General features: G+C 43.0%; 1 protein-coding gene across 1 annotated transcript in view; it reads left to right on the top strand.

The window, feature by feature from the left end:
* The window catches only part of HERC2 (HECT and RLD domain containing E3 ubiquitin protein ligase 2), a 242558-nt gene that overhangs the window by 104164 nt on the left and 111018 nt on the right, over nt 1-27376 (top strand). Inside the window, 19 exon segments of the mRNA XM_070463934.1 lie at nt 55-205; nt 3367-3581; nt 3822-3954; nt 4049-4176; nt 4268-4463; nt 6994-7127; nt 7678-7851; nt 7936-8072; nt 8189-8340; nt 8994-9185; nt 18053-18240; nt 19305-19497; nt 20756-20938; nt 22860-23041; nt 23768-23915; nt 23997-24193; nt 24433-24663; nt 25526-25664; nt 27218-27361. Coding sequence (XP_070320035.1) covers nt 55-205; nt 3367-3581; nt 3822-3954; nt 4049-4176; nt 4268-4463; nt 6994-7127; nt 7678-7851; nt 7936-8072; nt 8189-8340; nt 8994-9185; nt 18053-18240; nt 19305-19497; nt 20756-20938; nt 22860-23041; nt 23768-23915; nt 23997-24193; nt 24433-24663; nt 25526-25664; nt 27218-27361 — 3217 coding nt within the window.

Below are 27376 nucleotides of genomic sequence, written 5' to 3'. Positions count from 1 at the left end.
TGTTAATTAACTCTATTTTCATTTCATACTGATAATGAAATTTGCCTTTCCCAGCCTGACCAAGAAGTTGTTACCATACCAGATTTGGGAAGTCTGTCTTCACCTCTTATAGACACTGAGAGGAATCTGGGCCTGCTCCTTGGATTACATGCTTCCTATTTAGCTATGAGCACACCACTGTCTCCAGTTGAGGTCGAATGTGCCAGTAAGAAAAATTTTGTTTTCTGTTAACAGATTAGCAGGTTATTTTAGCTGGAGCTGTAAGTGCCATTAAGGATAGTGAAGAAGAATGAGCACAGTTGTTGATGAGGAAATGTAAGGATAGTGAGACTAAACCAGTTCATAGCAATAGCTGTGACTGGCTTTCATTTGTGTGACCTGTGGCATCAAAGGAAGCTGACAGGTGTGTAGGAAGATTGAGCCTATGTGTGGTCTGACTTCCACATCCTCTAACAGATTGGCTCAGCTCCCTGCTGCCTAGAAATCTACATGTGGTGGACTGATGGTTCTTCGGGATGGTGTTCTGTTTGAGGATTGTTTTTACCAGACTCCAATCCAGCGTATTTTGGGATGGCAACGTTCGTAGCCACCTAGAGTATTACATTTTCTCCATATCCCATGTGATACCTTTGAATGACTCTTCACATATTTATGTATATCTCCATCTGTTCCTCCACTGACTATCCAATGCACATCTCTTGAGTAATCTCTCATGGAAGTTACCATGTTAGGCACTGAGGATATAAGCACATATAGAATTAGATGCACCCTGCCCTTAGTTTGGAGAAGGAAATGGCAGCCCACTCCAGTGTTCTTGCCTGGAGAGTCCTGGGGACAGGGGAGCCTGGTGGGCTGCCGTCTGTGGGGTTGCACAGAGTCGGACGCGACTGACACGACTTGGCAGCAGCGGCAGCAGCTGCACTTAGTTACTTCCTGTACCTGGACACCATAACCAGGTCAGGTTGGATGGTGGTAGAAGATAAAATGCAGCCATTGATAAGTGGTTTGGGAGGTGAGGAGTGGGTGGAGGGAAAGATCTCATGGAGGTGGAACTATCGTGAAATTGGAGTCCCAGCAGACAGGGTGTGTGAGGGCACCATTGAGAAAATCAGCTTTGGGCTGGTGCGTGTGGAGGGTTAGGGGAGAAAGCTAGTGGGCAAGGATTGCCATGGTGCCTTCTGGACAGACCTTTGGTGCAGGTCCTGTGCACTTTGCTGCCTCAGAGCGTCTAAGATGGGTGATCTTGTCTTCTTCCAAATCAACTAGGAGCAGCAAGGTGTCAGAGTAGAGGGGAGCAGTAGGTATTGTGGGCTTGTTGTGTGGGGATCTCCCCGTTCTAGGACATCAGAAGCCACCACTGGAGCAGAGAGACAAGAGGGAGTTCTAAATGGAGAGGTTCAGGGAAGGTCTGGTCACGATTGTGTTTTGAAAGAATTAATGTGGCACTTTGGAGAATCTGAATACTTTAATATCTAAATTTCCAGTCAAAGAACATTGAGTGAACCCAGATTTGATTGCTTGGGTTTTGGAGAAATACTTTGATAGCCCAAGTTATTGATAAAAAAATCTGTAGTTATAAAAACATTCTTTTAGGTGACTCTCAGTTTAGTCATCATAGCAGTTATATGGGTGTTCCCATTGGCACTGATAGAGGACTTGCTCTTATGGTGCTTGGCCTGTGCATCACACAGTTCTTTATAGCACACTGGATCTCAGGTTTCCAAGCAGCCATCCCTTACTTAAGTTCTAGTCTTGTATGTTCAATTGTCTCTCATTATTATTAGTTGATTAATGCTCTCAGTTCAGTCGCTCAGTTGTCTCTGACTCTTTGCGACCCCATGGACTGCAGCACGCCAGGCTTCCTTGTCCATTACCAACTCCCAGAGCTTGCTCAAACTCATGTCCATTGAGTTGGTGATGCCATCCAACCATCTCATCCTCTGTTGTCCCCTTCTCCTCCTGCTTTCAGTCTTTCCCAGCATCATGGACTTTTCCAAGGAGTCAGTTCTTTGCATCAGGTGGCCAGAGTATTGGAGCTTTAGCTTCAGCATCAGTCCTTCCAATGAATATTCAGAACTGATTTCCTTTAGGATTGATTGGTTTGATCTCCTTGCAGTCTAAGGGACTCTCAAGAGTCTTCTCCAACACCACAGTTCAAAAGCATCAATTCTTTGGTGCTCAGCTTTGTTTATGGTCCAACTCTTACATCAACACATGACTACTAGAAAAACCATAGCTTTGACTAGATGGACCTTTGTTGACAAATAATCACAAACTGCTTTTTAATATGCTGTTTAGGTTGGTCGTAGCTTTTCTTCCAAGGAGCAAGCGTCTTATAATTTCATGGCTGCAGTCACTATCTGCAGCAATTTTGGAGCCCAAGAAAATAGTCTGTCAGTTTCCATTGTTTCCCCATGTATTTGCCATGAAGTGATGGGACCAGATGCCGTGATCTTTGTTTTTTTGAATGTTGAGTTTTAAGCCAGCTTTTTCACTCTTTTCTTTCACTTCAATCAAGAGGTTCTTTATTTCCTCTTCAGTTTCTGCCATAAGGGTGGTGTCATCTGCATATCTGAGGTTATTGATATTTCTCCTGGCAATCGTCATCTGCATATCTGAGGTTATTGATATTTCTCCTGGCAATCTTGATTCCAGCTTGTGCTTCATCCAACCCGGCATTTTGCATTTTGTACTCTGCATATGAGTTAAATAAGCAGGGTGACAGTATATAGCCTTAACGTACTCCTTTCCCAATTTCGAACTAGTCTTTTGATTAATGCTTTAGGGAGATGTATTATCCTGAATATGTTTTTCTCCTTGGAACTCTTCACATGTGCTATTCTCCTACCTGGATGCTCAGTGTCTTGGTCTTCATCCAGATCACAAAAACATTCTGTATCAGCCCTCCAAATAATGGGGTGTTTGCTGCCGCACATTCCCACTATAGTACTTTGTAGTGTATAGTTATCCCAGCTGAAGTTGTGGATTCCTTTTGTAAGTGGTGTCTCATTTTCTTTTCTCTGTTAGAAACACAGACTCAGTTTTCACACAATATCTGTGAAACTGGACAACTCTATACTTGAGTAGGTGTCCAGTAAATGTTGGACTATTATTTTATAAATGCTGGAACTATTGGGTTTTGATTCCATACTTAAGATGTGTTGAGTAACTGGAAGGTGTTACCTTTTTTCAGGTAGACGTAGGAATTATAAGCCAATCTATGTAAATATGTTAGATGAGACTTTCATATGAGTGATCCTGAATTTCACCTCCTAAATGAAGTGCTTAGTTTTCTTTTTCCCCTAGTGTTTATTTCTGAATGGTGCACTCAGATTTTTTTTTAACGTTTGTATATGCACTCTCTAGAGTGGCTTCAGTCATCCATCTTCTCCGGTGGCCTGCAGACTAGCCAGATCCACTACAGCTACAATGAGGAGAAAGACGAGGACCACTGTAGCTCTCCTGGGGGCACTCCTGGCACCAAGTCGCGGCTCTGCTCCCACAGACAGGCCCTGGGGGACCACGCCCAGGCATTCCTGCAAGCCATCGCTGACAATAACATTCAGGATCACAACGTGAAGGTGAGTGAGGCCTTCCCATACTGTGTCTTCTGTTTACCTTAGGACTGACTTGTGAACACCTTAGCACAGACTTTGTTTGCATCTTATTTGGAGGGCTGTCAAGAAGCTGGTTCACTTCGGTGTCCAGTGAGGTTTGAGAGGCATCGCTGATCACAAGTGCATCAGAAGTTGCAGCACTTAGAACTTATGATGATGTTGCAAGGTTGGCTCTGAAGTTACCTCTGGCTGTTTCTGTTGCAGGACTTTCTGTGTCAGATTGAAAGATACTGTAGGCAGTGCCACTTGACCACACCCATCACCTTTCCTCCTGAGCATCCTGTGGAGGAGGTTGGCCGCTTACTGTTATGTTGCCTCTTAAAACATGAAGATTTAGGTATCAATCTCAGTATTTTAGCCGTACATAGATCTTTCAACTGACATATTTCAGTCATAACTAATCTGCACTTTATCTTAAATATCTTTCACAGGTCACGTGGCATTATCTTTAGTTCACGCAGGTACACTTGGTATTGAGCAAGTAAAGCATAGAACATTGCCTAAATCAGTGGTGGATGTTTGTAGAGTTGTCTATCAAGCAAAATGCTCACTCATTAAGGTAAGTAGATTTTGATTCTCTTTCTTCTGTGCCTTGTGGACAGTTGGCGGGGTATCATTGTTAAGTTGTCCTTTCGTATTTAACTTTGTAGACACATCAAGAACAGGGCCGTTCTTACAAGGAGGTCTGTGCCCCTGTCATTGAACGATTGAGGTTCCTCTTTAATGAACTGAGACCTGCAGTTTGTAATGACCTCTCTATAATGTCCAAATTTAAACTGTTAAGTTCTTTGCCCCGTTGGAAGAGGATAGCTCAGAAGATAATTCGAGAACGAAGGAAGAAGAGAGGTAAGGAGGTAAAGGGTGTAGGGGGATGCTTTCACCTGTGTCCCCCTCCTGTCTGTGGTTTGAGTGAGGCTGTTGGCTGTTGCTCACCGCGTGGGCATTTTCACTACTGCTATAATGTTTTTATGTGTATTTATGATTAAGTATACAAATGCTGCTTATTTTGCCAAGACATGAGATAATGATGCACCTTTGGGACTGAGTGTGTTATGTTTGGGTAACTAGTAAACTGATGGTGAAAATTATTGTGAACTTTATTAAATTGATGGGAAAGATGAAGTGTTTTTTAAACAACTTGTCCTGGTAATGAGATATGGAAAGATTTAATCTTTCCAGTCGCAATTATTCTTGCCATTCTTGTGAATAAATGTTTTTATTTGGAAATATTGAATATTCTGAAGCATGGAGGATTGTTATAAAAGGAACCAAAAGAGTTACTGATATTTTCAGGAAGCAGCTGTGTAGGGATAGGAAAAAGAGTTTTTGTATTAACCAAAATTTGAATGAAAATACATAAAAAACTTTTATAATTTGGTCATTTGTGATTATAAACCTACCAAGGTATTTGATTATACTCTTATGAATTATATTGATTTATGTGCAGATGAACCTGGTAAGCAATATTAATTAGTGAGTTTTTTATGATTATTGCAAACAATAATGTCATGGAAGACTAATTTATTTTAGAAGCCATCTTGAATTGATTGTTCCTGGGCTTGAACCATAGCTTATCTGGATCCTGGAAATGCTTTGAATTAGGAAATAAGGCAAGAGTATTTCTGAGACCTCTTTAACCCAGGAGGCCAGGAGACTCAGGAGATGGCATCTCAACTGGGAGGAGAACAGTCCCATCCCCATGTGGCTATTGCCTCCCTGGACTCTGAGCTCATATGGTCACCTCTTAAAATATCTTGATGTGGGTTACATATTTAATTGCCATTTAAAAATAATTAATGTTTCTGGTCCTGTGCTAACTTTGATGATTCCCTGGTAGGGCACTGCCGGACTCAGAAGAGCTGTTGTACTCTTGGTTATTACTGTGAAAACGGGCAGAGGAAGATTAGCAGCATTGACACGTGGTGGAAATTCCGGAGGAAACCGGCCCCAGGCTTCCTTCCAGGGTTCCGTCTAGTGAATCACAGAGTCCTGCTTGGTTCTTCCAGCAGTGACATGTGACAAAGCTCTCTGTCGGGGACGCGCGCCTGAACCTTGGTGTCCAGGGTTGTTGGCTGTCAGTCACATGGCCACGGGGGGCTTGCATGATCACTCTCTGCTGCCCAGACTCCGTCCAGGGTAGAACAGTTGACATAAGTCACAAGCTCTCTGTTCACTCTGGTGCATGTGGTCCTGTGCTTAAGGCACACTCTTCTCTGAGAGCATGTCCAGGTCTCAGAGCTCAGCTCATAGGAGCTGGGCAAGGGCAGTGCAGATGATACAGGCTTTCTGGGGAATTCGCAGGCTTTGAGCAACCCACACTTGGTATGTTAGTGTTTTATTGTGTTGTCTGCTCTTTATATTATAAAGTAGAAGAAATAGACTAAAAGCCTTGAAGAGTACTAAAAGTAGGGAAGCAATGCCGCATATTAAGCTGCAAATTCAGTAGAAGTTTCTCTCATTTAAAAGACTAACTTAAGGGAATATCCTAGTGGCCAGGAGGTTAAGAATCTGCCTCCCAACGCAGGGGATGCAGGTTTGATACCTGGTCAGGGAACTGAGATTCCACATGCTGTGAGGCAGCTAAGCCCGTGAGCCACAACTGAGCCCCTGTATTCTAGGGCCCAGGAGCCACAGAAAGAAGCCCATCCACTACAACTCGTGGAAGCCCACACGTGGCAAGAAAGAGTCCAAGAGCTGCAGTGAAGACCCAGCACAGCCAAAAAAAAAAAAAAAAAACACACCCCTAAACACGGCCAAAAAGCAAAAAATGACTAACATAGCCAAAGGCATCTAATTGATTCAGTTGTACCCTGGTGACGGAACCAATATACTAGTCCAGAGTGGGCAGATTAGGATCTGTTGACAAATGTAGCCTGCCATTTACTGTGTACTGCCCATGAGCTAAGGCTGGGTTTTGCATTTAAGTTATTTTATAAAAAACAAAGAAGAATGTGACACATGAAAATTATATGAAGTTTAAATAACAGCGTTCACAAATAAAGTTAGCTACGTTTCATGCTGCAGCAGTAGAGTATTTGCAGTAGATTGAATAGCCTGCAAAGACTAAAATATTTACTCTCTGTCCCTTTATGAAAAAGTTCGTCAGCCTCTGGGCTTCTCCTTCTTTAGGGCTTCTCTCCATTGTAGCATTGTCACTATCTTTCTGTCCCTGACATGCAGTGGCAGAGTTATTACTGAATGTCATGTGAGAATAACTTTGATAGTTTTTACTTTTTTGTAATTTGAACACTTGACAATATTTACATGTTTTTTTGAAAACAATATTCATATCCTTTACTTTCATGCAGATTTAAACATTTCTTAATTTAAAATCATATCTAATGATTTTTGTAATGAATGGTGTTTTTAAATGTAGTTCCTAAGAAGCCAGAATCTACTGATGAAGAAGAAAAAATTGGAAATGGAGAGAGCGATTTAGAAGAAGCTTGCATTTTGCCTCACAGTCCTATAAATGTGGACAAAAGACCCATTACAATTAAATCACCCAAGGTGAAGTATTTTTTGTGATTCTAAGACTCGCTATGTAGAAACACACCACATTGGAAGGGAATCCACAAGTATTATTGCTTTGTTTTTGAATATGAGTAGAGAGTATGGTAGTTATTAACAGCATGAATAACTGCCCCAGCGATGCTTAAATGCACTTGACTTATGGTGCCCTGGTCAAATCAATAGCTGTAGAAGTGTTTTCTTTTACTCTTAGCTGTATACTGTGTCATTGTTTGTTCACCATTTTACTCATTCATTCATTTATTCACTCATTCATTGAATGTAGCCTTTGCTCCAAAAACTGTTAACATGGATGATAATTTAACTTTGTCAAGTTAGCCAATTCCAAAGTACATAAGTATACAAATTATACATTGATTTATAAGACTATTTACAACATGGTTGTTTTTATCATTAGTTCCTAAATTTAAACTGTGTTACCAATTTAAACCTAGTGGCATTTATTTATATTTTCTTTGAGTAATTGTTTTAGAGTATATCTTAGTATGAATAAGGTTAACTGATGGTAAAAATGGTTTTCGTTTGTCAGGATAAATGGCAGCCCCTGTTGAGTACAGTTACAGGTGTTCACAAATACAAATGGTTGAAGCAGAATGTTCAGGGTTTGTATCCTCAGTCTGCACTCCTCAGTACAATTGCTGAATTTGCCCTTAAAGAAGAGCCTGTGGATGTGGAAAAAATGAGAAAATGCCTACTAAAACAGGTGAATTTGCTAAGACCATTCTTTTCTGTCTTGGATAATACATAAACACTTAACAGTATGCATTGATTTTTTTTTTTTCCACAGTTGGAGAGAGCAGAAGTTCGCCTGGAAGGGATAGATACAATTTTAAAACTGGCAGCCAAAAATTTCTTACTTCCATCTGTGCAGTATGCTATGTTCTGTGGATGGCAAAGACTTATTCCGGAAGGGGTTGATATAGGGTAAAGCTTTATAGTGTTTTTTCTTAATTAAGCGAGGCTGTGACAACAGAGCGCTGTTTTACTGACTTTAAACGTCTGACAGTATTCTGAGTGAGATTCTTCATCTTTGTTTGAAGGGAACCCCTTACAGATTGTTTAAAGGATGTTGATTTGATCCCACCTTTTAATCGGATGCTGCTTGAAGTAACTTTTGGCAAGCTGTATACTTGGGCTGTTCAGAATATTCGAAATGTTTTGATAGATGCAAATGCCAAATTTAAAGAACTTGGTGAGTTAAAAATCTGATGGTTGAAAGGCTATATTAAAATTGCTGTTGATGTCAATGATGATTATTAGCATTATTTCTTAGTTTGACTCTTAATTATATATTCTGGAAACTTTGAAATGCTAATTTTTGCTTTTAAGACTTTCATAACTTTGTACATTAGAATGATAATCTAAGCTGCTTTAAACTTTCTCATATTCTAAACTAAACTTTCAGAATTTTGCAGAAGGGATAGTACTGTACTATCCTAATACAAAGTTTTTGTATTTTAACATTTTTAAGTGTATCACTCAGTATATCTTAAAATGTATTTTTTTATTCTACATAATTTCCTTAACAGTTTGAGCATCTACAGAGGGAGGATTGGTTTTGTGGAAGACAAGTGAAATCTCTCTCTTGTAATTGACATGAAAGGAGTGAGTCACTAGGGATATTTAGAAGAGCAGTGTTATAAGTTTTGTAGATAGATGGAGACAGCTACATGTGAAGTGACAGTGGTATGATTATCACAAAGTAATACGAACTGCCCAGTGTCCACACTCTGTGGATATCTGATGAAAAAGACAGACTATAAAAAAAATTGCTAATGCTTTCTGCTTTGTGTATGTTCTTGGATCAACGCACAAGAAATTTATTTGAGTGCCAATGCCTTTTAGGTATCCAGCCTGTCCCCTTGCAAACCATTACAAACGAGAACCCATCAGGACCAAGCCTGGGGACGACCCCACAAGCTCGCTTTCTCCTGGTAATGCTCAGCATGCTCACCCTGCAGCACGGTGCCCACAACCTGAGCCTTCTACTGAATTCCGGCACGCTCGCTCTCACACAGACGGCACTTCGTCTCATTGGTGGGTTTGCCTTGCCCTAAGTCACCTGTGAAAAGTCATTGGCTTGTCTTGATCTCTCTTTTTATAAGCTTTTTTTTTTTTTGGTGGATAAGTACAAATAGCATAAAATTTACCATTCCTTTTTTTTTTTTTTTTAATTTACCATTCTAAGTAATTTTATAATTCATTGTCAGTAATCACATCCACAATGTTGCGCAAGCATTAGTACTGTCGTCTATAACTGTTTATCACCTGAAATGCAAACACATGTCCATTTACCAGTGACTCCTGACTTCCCACTCCCCTAGCCATTGGCAGTAGCAAATCTGCTTTCTATCTTTGTGGGTTTACTTGTTTGGATATTTCATACAAATGAAATCATACAAACAAATCTCAGCCTTTTGTATCTGGCTTGTTTAGCATGCATTAATATCAATACTTCATTTCTTTTTATGGCTAGTAAATACTACATGAATATACTATGTTTTATTCATCTTTTGGTGGATATTGGCTTATATCTACCTTTTGGCCATGCTAAATAGTATTGCTAGGACATTTGTGTACAGGTTTTTATTTGCAAACTTGTTACCAGTCCCTTTGTTATTTACATAGGAGTAGAAGTGCAGGGTCACATGGTATTCCTCTGGAGAAGGCAAAGGCAGCCCACTCCAGTACTCTTGCCTGGAAAGTCCCATGGATGCAGGAGCCTGGTAGGCTGCAGTTCATGGGGTCTCGAAGAGTCGGACAGGACTGAGTGATTTTACTTTCACTTTTCACTTTCCTGCATTTGAGAAGGAAATGGCAATCCACTCCAGTGTTCTTGCCTGGAGAATCCCAGGGACGGCGGAGCCTGGTGGGCTGCCATCTATGGAGTCGCACAGAGTCGGCCATGACTGAAGTGACTTAGCAGCATGGTATTCCTATGTTCAGCTTGCTCAGAAATTGCCAAACTATTTCATAGCACTCTAATAGCACGTTTTACATTTTCACCCACAGTGGGCCAAGAGTTGCAGCTTCTCCATGTCCTTGCCAGCACAAGTTATTTTCTGATTTTTTTTTTTTAAATTTAGGCTACCCGAGTTGGTGTGAAGTGATATTTCATTATGATTTGTTTTATGTGTCTCTAACACTGAGTGTCGTTTCATGGATCACAGCCTTGTGGTGAAGGGTCTTGCATAACTCAGTGAAGTGGTGAGCCATGCTGTGCAGGGCCATCCAGAATGTCACAGTGAAGAGTACTAATAGAACGTGGTCTACTGGGGAGGGAATAGCAAACCACTGCAGTATTCTTGCCTGGAGAGCCCCATGGACAGTAGGAAAAGGCAAAAAAGATAAGACAGCAGAAGATGAGCCCCCCAGGTTGGAAGGTGTCCAGTATGCTACTGGGAAGAGAGGAGGGAAGGTACTAATAGCTCCAGAAAGAATGAAGCGGCTAGGGAAAAGTAAAGACAGTGCTCAGGTGTGGAGTGTCTGGTTGTGAAAGTAAAAGTCGATGTTGTAAAGAACAGTATTGCATAGGAACCTGAAATGTTAGGTCCTTGAATCAAGGTAAGTCAGACGTGGTGAAGCAGGAGTGGCAAGAATGAACATGGACATCTTAGCAATCAGTGAGCTAAAATGGATGGGAATGGGTGAGTTTAATTCAGACGACCATTATGTCTACTGTTGTGGCCAAGAATCCCTTAAAAGAAACGAAGTAGCCTTCATAGTCAATGAAAGAGTCTGAAATGCAGTGTTTGGATGCAGTCTCAAAAATGACAGAATGATCTTGATTCACTTCCATGGAAAACCTTTCAGCATCATAGTAATCCAAGTCTCTGCCCTAACCACTGATGCTAAAGAAGCTGAAGTTGGCCAGTTTTGTGAAGGCCTACGATGCATTCTTAAACTAATGCCAAAAAGTGATGTCCATAGGGAATTGGGATGCTAAAATGGAAAGTGAAGAGATACTCAGAATAAAAGGCAAGTATGGCCTTGGAGTTTTGTCAAGAGAACACACTGATCATAGCAAACACCCTTTTTCCAACAACCCAAGAGACAGCTCCACACATGGACATCACCAGATGGTCAATACTGAAATCAGATTGATTATGTTCTTTGCAGCCAAAAATGGAGAAGCTCTATACAGTCAGTAAAAACAAGACCTGGAGCTGACTGTGGCTCAGATCATGAGCTCCTTATTGCAAAAATTCAGGCTTAAATTGAAGAAAGTAGGGAAAACCACTAGGCCATTCAGTTATGACTTAAATCAGATCACTTAATGATTGTATGGTGGTGGTGACAAATAGATTCGAAGGGATTAGATCTGGTAGACAGAGTGCCTGAAGAACTATGGACAGAGGTTCATAACATTGTATAGGAGGCAGTGACCAAAACCATCCCCAAGAAAAGAAATGCAGAAGGCAAAGTGGTTGTCTGAGGAGTCTTTACATATAGCTGAGAAAAGAAGTGAAAGTCAGGAGAGAAAGGGAAAGATATATCCAGCTGAATGCAGAGTCCCACAGACTAGCAAGGCCTTATTAAATGAATAATGCAAAGAAATGGAGGAAAGCAATAGAATGGGAAAAGACAGATATGTTCCAGAAAGTTGGAGATACATATCAAGGGAACATTTCATACAAGGATGGGTGTGATAAGGGACAGAAAGGACACGGACTTAACAGAAGCAGAAGAGATTGGAAAGATGAAGAGGTGGCACGAATACACAGAGGTATACAATGAAGATATTAGTGACTGGGAGGACCAGGATGGTGTTTTCACACACTTAGAGCAAGACATCCTGTAGTGTGAAGTGAAGTGGGCTTTAGGAAGCATTACTATGAACAAAACAAGTGGAGGTGATGGAAATCCAGCCGAGCTACTTAAATTCCTAAAAGATGATGCTGTCAAAGTGCTTCAGTCAGTTATGTCAGCAAATTTAGAAAATTCAGTGGCCACAGGACTGGAAAAGGTCAGTTTTCATTCCAGTCCCAAAGAAGAAGCAATGCCAACAAATATTCAAACTACTGTACTGTTGCACTCATTTTGCATATTGGTAAGAAAGAAAGGAAGGAAGAAAGAAAGTGAAGTCGCTCAGTCATGTCTGACTCTTTGCGACCCCATGGACTGTAGCCTATCAGGCTTCTCCGTCCATGGGATTTTCCAGGCAAGAATACTGGAGTGGGTTGCCATTTCCTTCTCCAGGAGATCTTCCTGATCCAGGGATTGAACCTGGATCTCCCTCATTGTAAGCAGATGCTTTACCGTCTGAGCCACCAGGGAAGTCCATTACCAGGACTTCAACCAGGAACTTCCAGATGTACAGGCTGGGTTTCAGAGAGGCAGAGGAAGCAGAGATCAGATTGCCAACATTCACTGGATCATGGTGAGAGCAAGGGAATTCCAGAAAACATCTGATTTTGCTTCATTGCTAAAGTCTTTGACTGTGGATCACAACAGACTGTGGAAAATTCTTAAAAGAGATGGGAGTACCAAACCACCTTACCTGCCTCCTGAGAAACCTGTAAGTGGGTCAAGAAGAAAAAGTTGGCACTGGACATGGAACAATTGTTTGATTCAGAATTGATAAAAGAGTATGACAAGGCTGTATATTGTCACCCTGCTTATTTAACTTTCTTGTAGAGTACATCATGTGAAATGCTGAGTTGGAGGAATCAAAAATTGCTGAGAGAAATATCAATAATCTCAGATATGCAGATGATGTCGCTCTAATGGTAGAAAGTGAAGAGGAACTAAAGAGCCTCTTGATGAGAGTGAAAGAGGAGAGTGAAAAAGCTGGCTTGAAACTCAGCATTAAAAAAAAAAAACTAAGATCATGGCATCTGGTCCTATCACTTCATGGCAAATAGAAGGGGAAAAAGTAGAAGCAGTGACAGATTTTATTTTCTTGGGCTCCAAAATCACTGCGGATGGTGACTGCAGCCATGAAATTAAAAGACTCTTGCTCCTTGGAAGGAAAGCTATGACAAAACTAGGGAGCATATTTTAAAGTATAGATGTCATTTGCCGACAAACTTACTGTAGTCGTGTACAGATGTGAGAGGTGGACCATAAAGAAGGCTGAGTGCCAAAGAATTGATGCTTTTAAATTGTGGTGCTGGAGAAGACTCTTGAGAGTCTCTTGGACTGCAAGGAGATCAAACCAGTCAATCCTAAAGGAAATCAATCCTGAATATTCATTTGAAGGACTGATGCTGAAATTCCAATACTTTGGCCATCTGATGCAACCAGCCAACTCATTGGAAAAGACCCTGATGATGGGAAAGATTGAAGGCAAAAGGAGAAGGGGTGGCAGCGGAGGATGAGATGGTTAGATAGCATCACTGACTCAATGGACATGAATTTGAGCAAACTCTGGGAGACAGTGGAGGATAGAGGAGCCTGGCATGCTACAGTCCATGGGGTCACAAAGAGGCAGACATGACTTAGTGGCCAAACAACCACAATACTGACTGACATTAGCCTCTTTACCCATGCTTGTTGGCCATTTGTATATCTAGGAAATATGTCTATTCAGGTCCTTTGCTCATTTAAAAATTCAGTTGTGTGTGTTGTTGAGTTGTAGGGGTCCTTTGACATTCTGGATACTAGATTGTTAACAGTGATATGATTAGAGGACTTTTTTTTTTCATTCTGGGTTTTGTTTTAATTTGGTTTACAGAAATTATAAAATGTCTAGTTTATCTATTAGTATTCTTATTATTCTTCTGTTGCTTGTGCTTTTGATGTTATGTCTAAGAAATCATTGCTAAATCCAAGGTCATGAGGATTACCCATTATATTTTCTCCAGTAAGTCTTGTATTTAGTTTTATGATCCTCTTTAAGATGATTTTTTAAATATGATGTGAGATGAGGGTTCCCTTTATTACTTTTTTGGTTATCCAATTGTTTCAGTATCATTTTTTGGAAAGACTGTTCTCAAATTCTTAGCACCCTGTCAAAAATCATCTTGACTGTAGCTATTTAACTTAATTTCTAGAATCTAGTTTTGTTTGTGTTGTTCTATGTGTCTGTCACCATGCTAATCCCACATTGTTTTGAACACTCTGATAAAAGCTTTGTGGTAAGTTTTAAAATGGACAGGTATGTCTTTCAACTTTTTCTTTCTCACAATTATTTTAGTTATTTCTAGTTCCTTGCATTTCCATATGACTTCCAGGTCTGGCTTTTCCATGTCTGCTAAAAGGCCATTGAGATTTTAAAGGATTGTATTGAATCTGTAGGTCCTTTTGGGGAGTACTGCCATCTTAACAATATTAAGTCTTTTATTACATGAATATGAGATTATTTTATATTTGTTTAGGTCTTCTTTCATTTCTTTTAGCAATATTTTATTAATTTTTTAGTTTTATATGACTTCAATAGTTTATTTTATTTTATTTTTTCATTTATTTTTATTAGTTTGAGGCTAATTACTTTACAATATTGTAGTGGTTTTTGCCATACATTGATATGAATCAGCCTTGGATTTACATGTGTTCCCCATCCCGATCCCCCTCCCGCCTCCCTCTCCATCCCATCCCTCTGGGTCTTCCCAGTGCACCAGCCCTGAGCACTTGTCTCATGCATCCAGCCTGGGCTGGTGATCTGTATGGTTTTTTTTGTTGTTGTTATCAGGGTAATGCTGGCCTCATTGAGTAAGTTAGTGAGTAGTTCCCTCTTGTTCTGTCTTTGAAAGAGTTAGAGAGAATTGGTGTTGATTCTTTAGTGTCTGGTACCAGTTAAGCCAGATGGTCCTGGTTTTTTGTTGTTGTTGAGAGGTTTTATTTATTTACTTTTGGCTGTGCTGCTTGGCCTGTTCTCAGGCTGTGGATAGCGAGGGCCGCCCTCCATTTGCCCTGTGGGGCTTCTCGTTGCAGAGCGCAGGCCCAAGGCATGTGGGCTTCAGCAGTGGCGGCACAGGGTCAGGAGTTGCAGCTCCCGGGCACAGTAGTTGTGGTGCACGGCTTGATTGTTCTGAGGCATGTGGAGTCTCTCCTGGTCAACAGTTGAACCCATGTCTCCTGAATTGGCAGGCGGATTCTGTTCCACTGAGCAACGGGGAAAGCCTCTCAATCTGTTGATAGCTATTTGATTAGCGATTCAATGTCTTCACTTGTTTTAGGTTTGTTCACATATTCTACTTGAGTCAGGTCAGGTAATTTCAGTGTTTCTAGGAATTTATCCATTTCCTCTAGGTTAAATAATTTATTAGTGTACAGTTCATAGTGCTCTCATGATTCTTTTTATTTCTGTAGGATTAGTAGCAATCTTCCCACTTTTCATTTCTGGTTTTATTTATTTGTATCTTCATTTTTCTTGTTTAATCTGCTTAGTTTATCAGTTTTGTTGACATTTTTCAAAAAAAGTCTGGTTTTGTTGATTCTGTTGCTTTCTGTTTATCTCTGTTCTAGTGTTTGTTATTTCCCTTCTGCTACCTTTAGGTTTACTTAGTTCTTATTTTTCTAGTTCCTCCAGGTGTAGTCAAGTTGTTTAGTTGTTTTGAGATCTTAAGTATGCATTTATAGATTTAAATTTCCTCCTTAGTACTGTTTTTGCTGCATCTCTTAAGCTTTGATATATTGTGTTTTTGTTTTTATTTGTTTCAAAGTGTTACTTTTGGTTATGATTTTTCTTTCTTTGTCTTGTTTTCACATACTTGTGTGTTGTTTAGTTTTCACACACTTATGACTTTTCTAGCTTTTGTTATAATTTCTAGTTCCATTCCACTGTGATCAGAGAATATAACGAGGATGATTTTAGTTTCTTTCAGTTCATCGTTTTGTGACCTAAATGCTACCTCTCTTGGAGGGTGTTCTCTGTGAACACCTTGGGAAAGAGTGTGTTTTCTGCTGTTTTTGTATAGAGTGTCTCTTCATGTCTGGTAAATCTGATTAATTTATAATGTTCTTTGCTGAAATTTTTTAGATACTGCAGGGCCAGTGTTCTAAATCCAAATCAAAGAGCAAAGCTTTCCTAAGCAATTTGATTTTGCCAGTCTTTGTGCCCACGGGACCCATTCAGAAATATGCACCAGACTCTGAGTCAGCGTCTGATTTCTGTGGACCTCATTAGCAACTAAACATTGCTTTTAAAAATCTTGAAAGTATATCTTCCTCTAAGGTTGCCTCTATTTTCCTGTTGTCTCCGTTTTTTTCCAGAGACTCCAATAGGTAAAAGTCAGAACACAAATTGTTAATTATGGGGGCTTCCTCTGTTAACAGTACTGACTGTGAAAAGCCAGGGAGTTGTGTTCAATGAGTACATATCTATCTTTGTTGCTTTCTCTAATCAAGGTGATTCTCTTTCATATAAGAAATCATTAGCATATAATATTTTATATTAATTTTTCTGTATACATCCACGTACAATAGCCACAAAATACAAATCACTTTAAAAAAGATTCTCCTTTTTTCCTTATTGCAAAATGTAATCAAACTCTTAGCAGCAAATTCAGCATTTACAGTGTTAACATTATAGCTGCTTGGGGAGATACCAGCTAGAATGGAACCCCCGCCCCTTCTTGGGCCTCACAGAGGCACTCCCAGGTTGAGGAAAAGACTATTTTCCCTCTAGTTTATTTAAAGCTTTACTCCTGACCTGGGAATTGAACAACTTTTTTTTTCCTCCTTCTTGGAGGAGAGCAGAATATAAACTTTAAATTTTTCACCCAACCAGGCCCGTCTTTGGGAAGGTTTGGGGCCCTTTTCTGTCCTACCTGGAGAGAGAACAAAAACCACAGGGTTACCAGGGGTGTGCATACCACTCCCTCAGGCCAGCATGCTGATTCCTGGGGTTAAATTTACTGTTTTCAAATACATTGGTAAATTTTACTTCTAACAGATTACAGCTCAGCTTCTATTTTATATTGTGAGTGTTTCCATGGCCGCCAGGGACCAAATTTTCATCATGTCCTACTCCTTCATTTTCTCTTGTACCGGACAATGGTTTTGCAATATTTGAGTGAGTCCGCATTGTTCTAGCAAATCCTGTTGCTGCCATCCCTGTGTCATGGTTCCCAAGACCACCTCTGGTTTTAATGATTTGCTCGAAGGCCTCACAAGACTCCAGCTATAGTCATGCTTAGGGCTAAAGTTTGTTACAGTGAAAGAGTGGAAAGCAGAATCAGCCGTGGCACATAGGTAAAGTGTGAGACAGACCGGACACTTATCCTGTCTTGGTGGAGACATGCAGAGTGCACGTAGTTCACCTAGTAGAGAGTTGTGACCACAATGCAAAGTGTTGTCTTTACGTACAGGGTGTGGAGACTTGGCCTCCTGGGCTTTCACTGGCAGGTCATGTAGGCGTCTCTGCCTGGCCCTTGAGTAAGCTTCAGACCCCCCGGAAAGAAGCAGATTTTAGCAGAGACCATGGTGTTTGTGCAGTTTAGGCCCAGGAATGGCTTCTTGGCTGTTAAGGACTGATGGGAGCCTTCACGAAACCCAGGTTCCCGAAGGCCAGCTGAGGGCTAGCCCTGTAAACAGTCTTTTCTGGGGACAGCAGTATCAGGCCTTCTTTATCAGCTCTTTTCTTCACAGTACCATAATTAAAGTTTGTTAATTTCTCACAGTGTTAAACATTTAGATGGTTATCATTTGTTTTCCTGGTCTAATAAAAATATGAGTAATGAGTGTCTCTCTAATCATTTTTGCTTTTTGGAGTGGATCATAATTCCTGGAGATAGAGTAAATATCTTTTCTGAGAATTTCTAAAATCTTATACGTATTTCTAATACATATTTATATATTTTGTCCTCTCCTTACCTTTTAAAAGTCTTAGTTCTCATCAGTAAATTTTTCATGGTATTTGTTGTATAGGTAAAAACTACACTGTAGATTATTTAAATTATCATCTTCATTAATACTTAACTGCTTAATTTGTTCATCTGCTGTTTCTGATGCTCTGGTAGGCCCTAGTTGTGATAATGTTGAAGAAGACATGAATGCTTCTGCCCGAGGAGCTTCTGCTACAGTTTTGGAAGAGACGCGGAAGGAAACAGCCCCGGTACAGCTGCCAGTTTCAGGGCCAGAGTTGGCCGCCATGATGAAGATTGGAACCAGGGTCATGAGAGGCGTGGACTGGAAATGGGGTGATCAGGTCCTTAGAGATTTGAGTTAAACACATTAGCCATACATTAGTCACCTTCTGCGCATCCTGACCTGCATGCGATGAGTGGGTGGAAACTGGAATAAATACCTACACTCAAAGACAGGTGTGATCGACAGGTGATGTAGTTACCGATTCCTGGGTGGGTGAATAGAATCTCAGAACCAGTAGAGAAAAGCAGCTGCCTGCTCCAGGGCCCTTAAACAGGACCACATCTTGGAGGAGTAGCTGCTAGTTTTGGGAAACTCCTGGCCTAGGCTTGACTTGAGGCCTGGAGCAAGAGTGAGGGTGAGCAGGAGAGAGTAAACCACATCTGAATAATCATGTTGTGGAAGCTCTGACCCTGCCTCTGTGAGCTGATGGCCAGGTGCCAGTTAGGTGTCCTGACGCAGCAGCTACAGGTACCTGCGTGGGCAGTGTCCGTCCTTCCCCTTCGCCCCCCGCACCTTGCTCCCATGTGTGTCAGGTCTCCCTGAGAGGAGGTTGGGACTGGGCCCTGTGCTGTTACTGCAGTGACTGCCTAGGCCAGTGCTCATCCTCCTGTGACGTGGAGCATGCTTGTCACGTCCAGGCTTTTTCAGCTTCACTCTTAAGCATGTAGCTTCTGAGAACCTCTCAGAAATCAGTGTATCTAGAATTTAGCAGCATGCTGAAAACAGCTTCTGCTCGTAGAAATTAGAAGTAGAGTTTCAGTCTTAAGATTTGAGGGAAAATTGAGGACTGAAAGGGAATGAGGAGATAATGGTGCTTGTTTGGGGTTCCCAACCTTGTGAAGCCCCATGAGGGATCAGGGGGGCCAGTGAGCAGGGTGGCAGAAGCAGGCTGGAAAGTCTGCTGTCTGCATTGGCTTACAGAGGGTGCTAAGTGAGGTGGTTCTTTCCCCACCTACCTCTTTCGTTAGGGGTGTGGGCGTCACTTCTGCAGTGATGAAGTAGGCTCTGTGTGTAGGCGGGCTTGGAGCCCTCCGCTGACCTGAAGTCTGTGCAGCCCCCCTCAGGCCATGCTCCGTGAGAGGCCTGTGCCCCCCTGACCGGTCTGTGCTCTGGCCCCCTCAGGACGGACCCCCTCCCGGCCTGGGCCGTGTGATCGGTGAGCTTGGGGAGGACGGCTGGATCCGGGTGCAGTGGGACACCGGCAGCACCAACTCTTACAGAATGGGGAAGGAGGGCAAGTACGACCTGAAGCTGGCGGAGCCCCCGGTCTCTGCACCGCCGTCCGCGGAGGACTCGGACACGGAGGACGGCTCTGGTGGGTGTCTGGGGCCCTGGCAGCTGTGCGTGTGTGCCGGCTGTCCTTCCTTCTGGGGGCAAGCTTTCCATGAAGGCCTGGTTGAAACAGGCCCAGGAGCAGGATAGCTCCTGTTCCTCTTGGCCATGGTGTGGTGGGGGCAGGTGAAGTGGCATAGAGCCTGCTGTGCCTCTTCTCTGCTGGGTGTCCTGGGGACCCCCAAGCCTGTGCCTCATGTCGTGGACATTGCCGTACCATGCCCTGAAGCATGCGTTTTTCCTTCTTTCATCTTCTCGCAGAATATGTCACACAGTGTGCAGTTAGTCAGTACTTTACTGCCTTCATTAAAATGAAGGTGAGAATTTGGTGACCTCAGAAAGTTATATCCTATCTATTAAGAGGCAGGATTGTAGGAGGAGGGCTTCATAACATTTTTCAGACATGTCTGAAAGGCCTTGGGATACCAGTCTTGGTGAGACTGTCCAGGAGGCTGGCACTGATGTGGGGGGCTCAGGTGTCTGCTGTATGCATAGCATGGCAGGCTCCCAAGATCACTTTTATGGTTAGGAGAGAAAAGCCGAGAGACTTGAGTCCCTAGAGAAAGGGTGGTGTGGAAGGTGGGCTGGGTGTTCTGTGCCCATGGTGTGTGCAGGCTGCTCTGTGCATGTCAGATAGAAACTGATGATGCCTGTCTGGCGCACATCAGGGGCAGCACACGGGAAGCTGTGTGGCCCCACCTGGGTAGTCGATGCTGATTTGTTATCACTGCATCTGACAGTTGTCCCTACTCCTGCCTCTCTGCCAGGGGGTTTCACTTGTGAAGTCGGGGCCTGAGCAGGGTTGGCCAAGTGACAGAAGCTGGTCCAGTTCCACGTGTATTCCTTATCAAAGATCCAGTGATCTGTACATGTGCGCAGCTGGCTTCCCTTCCATGGAAGCACCCACCTCATACTTGTCCAGGGCACAGCCAGCTTATCGGCAGCCAGCTTCTGACGTTTAAGTTGTTTTTCTAAAGAATGAATCCTTGAAATTGTTTTAGTGTTTTTGAGCTGTAGGATGAGATTGCTTTCGAAAATTGAGCTGTAATTGAAAAGTCTTATTCCCTTCGATTAGGGTGAGTGTTCAGTGCATCCTGAATTCCATCTTTAATGTAAAGAACTGCTTACCTTTCTACAGTAAGAGAAGAAGTTTGTGACATTAAATCCCTTAAGTTACATGTAGAGGCATTTTCTAGTTTATTTGGAAGTATAGTTCCTTATTTTGACTCTTTTTTTTTCAGAAGCTGAACAAATTGAAAGGAATATTCACCCCACTGCAATGATGCTTACCAGCACTGTTAATTTACTGCAAACTCTTTGTCTTTCTGCTGGAGTCCATGCTGAAGTTATGCAGAGCGAAGCCACAAAGACCCTCTGTGGGCTGCTACGAATGTTGGTGGAGAGTGGAACAACAGACAAGACATGTATGCAGTGGAGAGTTGTGGGCCGTAGAGTCAGAACTGGGCTGTCAGTTTGGGGGTGTGTGTGTGGGTGATTGTGGGGGTATGTGTCGGTGTGGTGAGGCTGCTGTAATGAATTACCACAAACATGGTAGCTGCATTCTCCATTATTAGTATCACCTTCCACAGTGGTACATTTGTTACCGTTGATGAACCTGCATTGATTTATCATTAGCACCCACAGCCAGTAGTTCACAGTGGAACTCACTTTTGGTGTGGTACACTTTACAGGTATACATGGTACCACAGACATGACCTGCCACTTCAGAGTACCACAGCCTGGGCAGTCTCAATAACAGAAATTTACTTTTTCACAGTTCTGAAGGCTAGAAGTTCAAAATCAAAGAATGAGCAGGTCAAGTTCTTTTTTATGAGTCTGAGGGCAGGATCTGTTCCAGGGCCCTCCCTAACATCTGATGGTTTGCTGGCAATATTTTGGCATTCCTTGGCTTCCCTCATCTTCCCTTTGGCATCCCTCATCTTCACATGGCATTCTCCCTGTGTGTATCTGTCTCCAGATTTCTCCTTTTTATAAGGATGTCAGTTACATTGTATTAAGGATGCACCCTAATCTAGTTTAACTTCATCTAAACTTGGTGCATCTATTTCCAAACAAGGTCGCATTCTGAGGTAATAAGGATTAGGACTCCAACATGTGAATTGTGGGGGAACATAACTCAACTCTTAACAAAGGCTTAAAGCGACAACTTCACTCTCTCAGAATTCTAGATAGCAGAAGTCCAAAATCAAGGCGTGCTCCTTCTGACACTCTGGGGGAAGACCCTGAATTTTCGCTTTTGTACCTCCAGGCTTCAGAGGTGTGGTGTATGGTCACATCTTTTCAGTTTCTGCCTCAGCTTTACGTGAATGCCTCCCCTTTTCTTCTCTCCCTATAATAAGTGCTTTCACCCTCATCTAGTATCATAGCATCTCAATCTTGACCTTAATTATATCTGTGAAGAATTTATTTCCACATCTGACTCTGGGTGAACATGAATTTTGAGGGTACAATTCAGTCTACCAAACTGTTTGAGTATGTGAATGAGTATGTATAAGTGTGGGAGAAGTTGAGGAAGTGATTGGAGCGAATGTGTGTGTGTGCATGCAGGTGTGAGTGTGTATACATGTGTGAGTTTGAGATTGAGTGTGAATGTTTGTAATTGGTTACGTTTGAGAGTTTGATTGTGTGAGCGAGACACCACTGTGAGAGTGGTGTCTGATGTGGTGGGGCCTGTGCTTATGTGTGGGTGAGAGCGACTGAGTGAGTGGAGTGAGTGTGTGTCTGAAGAATGGTGTCCCTGGCGAGCAGGATCGCTGGACTGGGGAAGGGGAGCTAGTCTGGTATCTGAGCAGGTCACATGGCACGCCCCCAGCCAGGAGAGTGTGGAAGCCCCAGGTGTCCAAGAGTGGAGACCCTGGAGGAGCAGACAGGGTCACTGTCTCATAAAAACCTCTTCCTCTTTTTCTAGTAATACAGCCTTCTTAAAACTTGGGCTGGGAATTTATAATGCAGATTAAATATAAACGAGCTCATGGGGAATATTTAAAACATGTGAAATTCACAAACTGTGGTATTTGCTCTCCCATAGATAACTGCTATTTGAATTGTAGATTGTTTTCCTCCTGCTTAGAGACAGTACGTAGATGAAATTCCTTAACGAGTGTGAATTACTCCATGTCCCTTAGAGATTTTAAAATGTAACGTGTTCCTTGAGTTAACTGGCAAGTACTCTGTTCTTCTCACTGAAGAGTCAGTGACATTGTAGTAGATTTGTAAAGGAGCTTATCATTGAAAATAAGTGATGCAGGTGAGTTGAAGGCAGAGGCTGTTCTGAGTGCTCCCTGTTGGAAGGTGGGTGCGAGCTGACCGGTCTCGCTCTGCCAGCCTCCCCCAGCAGGCTGGTGTGCAGGGAGCAGCACCGGAGCTGGTGCACCCTGGGCTTCGTGCGCAGCATCGCCCTCACCCCGCACATGTGCGCGGCCCTCAGCTCCCCGCCCTGGATCTCGCTGCTCGTGAGGGTCGTGGAGGGACACTCACCGTTCACCGCTGCCTCCCTGCAGCGCCAGGTAACTGCTGCCCCACTGGTCCACGCTCACTGTGGGTTTTGGGATTGGGAGCCCCATCAGCGTTGGCATCAGGCTGGCATCATAACTAGGTTCCTGAGTGCACAGAAGAACTAACACGGTGGATTTTCTAGATACCAGTGCATACTAAGTCTCTTCAGTTGTTTCAATGCTTTGTGACCCTTTGAACTGCAGCCTGCCAGGCTCCTCTGTCCATAGAGATTCTCCAGGCAAGAATACTGGAGTGGTTGCCACTTCCTACTCTGGGGGATCTTCCCAACCCAGGGATTGAACCTGTGTCTCTTATGTCTCCTGCATTAGCAGGCAGGTTCTTTACCACTAGGGCCACCTCAGAGTCCCTGAGACAAGAGGCTGAAGATATTGATTATTTTAAATTGATGAAGTTGTTAAGCCTTAGATGAGTTGCTTTTCTATGACCAGCTGCTCTCATCTTCACCATAGTGGTGGTATACTTGTCTTGAGAAGATTTAAACTAAAGAAATTATTTTTTAATTAAATGAGTATCTGCATGTGTAATGTAGCTTATTTTTTTAACCTGATAATTCATATTATTAATCAACTTTCAGGTAATTATGTGGCTGTAAAATAATATTAGAATTTTCACACGATTAATTGCATTGCAGGAACAAAAATTAAAATCTTTTTACCTCACAGTCTGTCAGATAACGGCTTTCTTTAATACTTGCTGTTTTCAATCACCTTTGTCAGATCTTAGCTGTGCATTTACTGCAAGCAGTGCTGCCGTCATGGGACAAGACAGAGCGGGCCAGGGACATGGAGTGCCTTGTGGAAAAGCTCTTCGGTTTCCTGGGCAGCTTGCTCACCACCTGCTCTTCAGATGTCCCGTTCCTCAGAGGTGGGCGGCTCTCCCCCTTCCCGGTGTCCTGGGTGAGCAAGCAGGGCATCATGTAGCCCTTCCTTCGTGTGTGTTCTGCAGAGTCTGCTCTGAGGAGGCGGAGGGCCCGCCCGCAGGCTTCCCTGACCGCTACGCACAGCAGCACGCTGGCAGAGGAAGTGGTGGCGCTGCTCCGCACCCTGCACGCCCTGGGCCAGTGGAATGGCCTCATCAACAAGTACATCAACTCCCAGCTCCACTCGGTCACGCGAAGCTGTGCGGGAAAGCCGGCCGAAGGGGTGGGTGCTGCGCGCTCTTGCACGTCTGGTAGTGTTTCTCTGTAGAATGTTGATTTGGCTTTCAGGTTATCTTTTTAAATGCCATGTATTTTGTTCATGGGTATATTTTAAAATATTTTTTACTGGGAAAAAAATTATTGAGGAAACTAATATAAAAAGTAAATTTGGCGTAATTGTGAATGTGTAAGATCTAGGTAGCCCCCTGGGCTCTCCTCAGGTTCGCTGTCTGTCTGCACTAGGCCCTGTTAGATGACTGCTTTCCTGATGGCGAGAGCCCAGAGGTGGGCAGCCTCATGGCAGTGCTGGCTGTCATTGGCGGCATTGATGGCCGGGTGCGACTCGGGGGACAAGTCCTGCATGATGACTTTGGAGAAGGCACGGTGACTCGCATCACTCCGAAGGGCAGAATCACTGTGCAGTTCTGTGACCTGCGAACCTGTCGTGTTTGCCCGCTGAATCAGCTGAAGCCAGTGAGTGTGCTTGTGTTCATGTTGCTAGGTGGGGAGGTGAAGGGCTTTTATGTTAGAATCGGGAGGAACTTGGTTCTTGTAGTTGGGTCTGCCTTCAAGGTAGCTGTCCAACTTGAGGAAGACTGCCTTTCTCGCTCTGTTTGCATTCCATTCCTGTGGTTAATCGGGTCCCACAGGGTTGTATAGATTACCAGTTCATGTGTCTTATTTGAGCCTTTAAAGACATGAAAGGGCATTAGTTATTTACAAGGTCTTGTGTAAGTATATTAGTTGTATTTATTTTAGAATGTGAATTTATGAAATTTATTTTTTATTGAACAACTCAACTTTGAAAAAACCTAAAAATGATTTCTTTAAAATGATGATCTTTTTTCATGTAGAAAATGCTTAATTACTGTGTTGAGTGACATGACTATATTTAGCAGGTATTGTCATCTTAAATCTGTGAACTGGGGGTCCACTGGGAAAGTGAGTGAATTATGTTACTTTGTGTAACCTAAGTGAAAGTGAAAAAGTGCCGTTTTACTGTATGTTTCAATAAAATACTGTTTTTGATTATTATAGGAATATATGCATCTCATAGAAAATTTGAAATGTATAGAAAATACTTGAGAATAACTACCACCATCATGTAATTATTGTTAAAAAGTTGACAAAGAAAAAATTAATTTAGGTTATATTTACTATACACGTAGGTCTTTATCTTACCTTCAGGGTCATCTTTCAACATTGTCAGATGTAATAGCAGTTTTGAGTCCATGTGTGATTTTAGAGTTGAGATTCCTGGCCATGCTGACTTTGAGAATGCTCGCTCGTTCCTCTCACTGGACACACTTTGAAGGTCTCTGTGCTCTTCCTGCAGCTTCCCGCCGCGGCGTTCAGTGTCACCAACCTGCCCTTCACAGAGCCCATGCTCTCGGTCTGGGCTCAGTTGGTGAACCTCGCTGGAAGCAAATTGGAAAAGCACAAAATAAAGAAATCACCTAAACAGGGTTTTGCAGGTCAGTACATGTGCTTCATGATGAAACAGCTACAGTCTTAACTAGTGTTTGAGCAATGTCTGTTCTTTTGTCAGAGTAAGTTCTTTCATTGCTGAAGCCTTTGTGTTCAGATGGATTGGCCATTGGTTGAGCGATGGTGGGAGTGGTGATGAGAGTGTGTGATACAAAGGATGATGCTGTGGTGGGGGTGGCACCTGGGGAGCACCAGGCCAGCGTATATTCTGAACACACTTTTTGAAGAGGAGTCTGTTTTCTCTCTCACTGCCCACTAACCCCGTCTTAATCACACCTTGGGACCTCTGCCTCTGGCCTCGTGACAGCTATGCCCAGCAGGGCCTGCGTGCTTCGTCCTACCTCACTTGGCATCTGGATGCTGGCCACCCACGCAAGACCAAGGCCACTCGTACTCCTCTTCCACTGCTGTCTTGATTTTCTTTACATTGCTGCTCACATGTTCTTTGAGAGTTCTTCTCCCTGACTATTCTTTGCACATTGGAAATCCTTGTGGTTTCATCCATAATTTCTAGCTCTTTAGGGCCACTCTTCTTGAGTTTTCTCACCCATTTCTCCCATCCCTGTAATTGCTGCTGTAGGATTAATGATAGTGAACACTTTTAACTCTGGATCTCCAGTTCACATATCTGGCTAGAGGGTCAGGTGCAAGTAAACCATGGCATGTCCACAATTCAGCTAACTTTGTCCCTTAGCCAGTGTTTCCTGTCACAGTGAATAAACCTGTCTGCCAGGTGTTGGAGCTTGGTGCCCCAGTGTCACTGCTCACTCTTCCGTGCCCTCCTATCCCACATGCCCACAGCTCCATGCTGCTGTCCATGACCTCTAGCATGTCTTGCTTTGTAATGCTGCAGCTATGACTATAGTCTCAGTCTTCTTGTGGGCTGCCTATATCTTTGTAGTGGCTTCCCTAGGCTGTTCCTCAGTCAACTCAGGGACATTACTGCCGTTGTTGGATTAGATAAAATTCTAGAGCTATCAGGGAAGCCCCAAGATTCTAGAGAGTGCCATGATTTTGATGAGTTATAGAACTGTATGCTGTAAGTCTCTGATAAAATTGTCTCATAGATGTCTTGGCAAGACAAGAAAGTGGTATCTGGTTGAAATTTTAGCAATTTAGGAAATATTTGATTATACTAGTGATAGTTATGGAAAAGGAAATGGCAGCCCATTCCAGTGTCCTTGCTTGAATAATCCCATGATGACAGGAACCTGGTGGGCTACAGTCCATGGGGTTGCAAAGAGTTGGACACAAGAGAGTGGCTGAGCACTCACGCAGCATAGCTAACATGATTCTAGCTATGTTAAGCCGTCTGATCGTCACCCCTCCCGAAGGCAATGCGTGGGGAGCAAGAAGGGGAGGAGACCTGGGGAGGTAGGGCGTGCCCCCCACAGCTCGGGGACGGCAGGGCTTGCCCTGCAGACAGACTCTGACTGGTCAGCTGAGTCCCCCCGGGCAGGACCTCCTCAGGGCTGAACACCAGCTGGGGTGGTTGCCCACGCAGCATGTGCCTCCCTGCTCAGTCCTTTTTTCCCCACAGGACAAGTAGACTTGGACCTGCTGAGGTGCCAGCAGTTAAAGCTGTATATTCTGAAGGCGGGCCGCGCTCTGCTTTCCCACCAGGACCAGCTCAGGCAGATCTTGTCTCAGCCCGCTGTTCAGGAGGCTGCAGCTGCCCATTCAGGTATCTTTTTAAGGA

The sequence above is a fragment of the Odocoileus virginianus genome, unplaced genomic scaffold (genome assembly GCF_023699985.2).
Source record: "Odocoileus virginianus isolate 20LAN1187 ecotype Illinois unplaced genomic scaffold, Ovbor_1.2 Unplaced_Contig_9, whole genome shotgun sequence".
Classification (NCBI taxonomy): Eukaryota; Metazoa; Chordata; class Mammalia; order Artiodactyla; family Cervidae; genus Odocoileus; species Odocoileus virginianus.
This window is presented reverse-complemented; position numbering and strand designations above follow the sequence as displayed.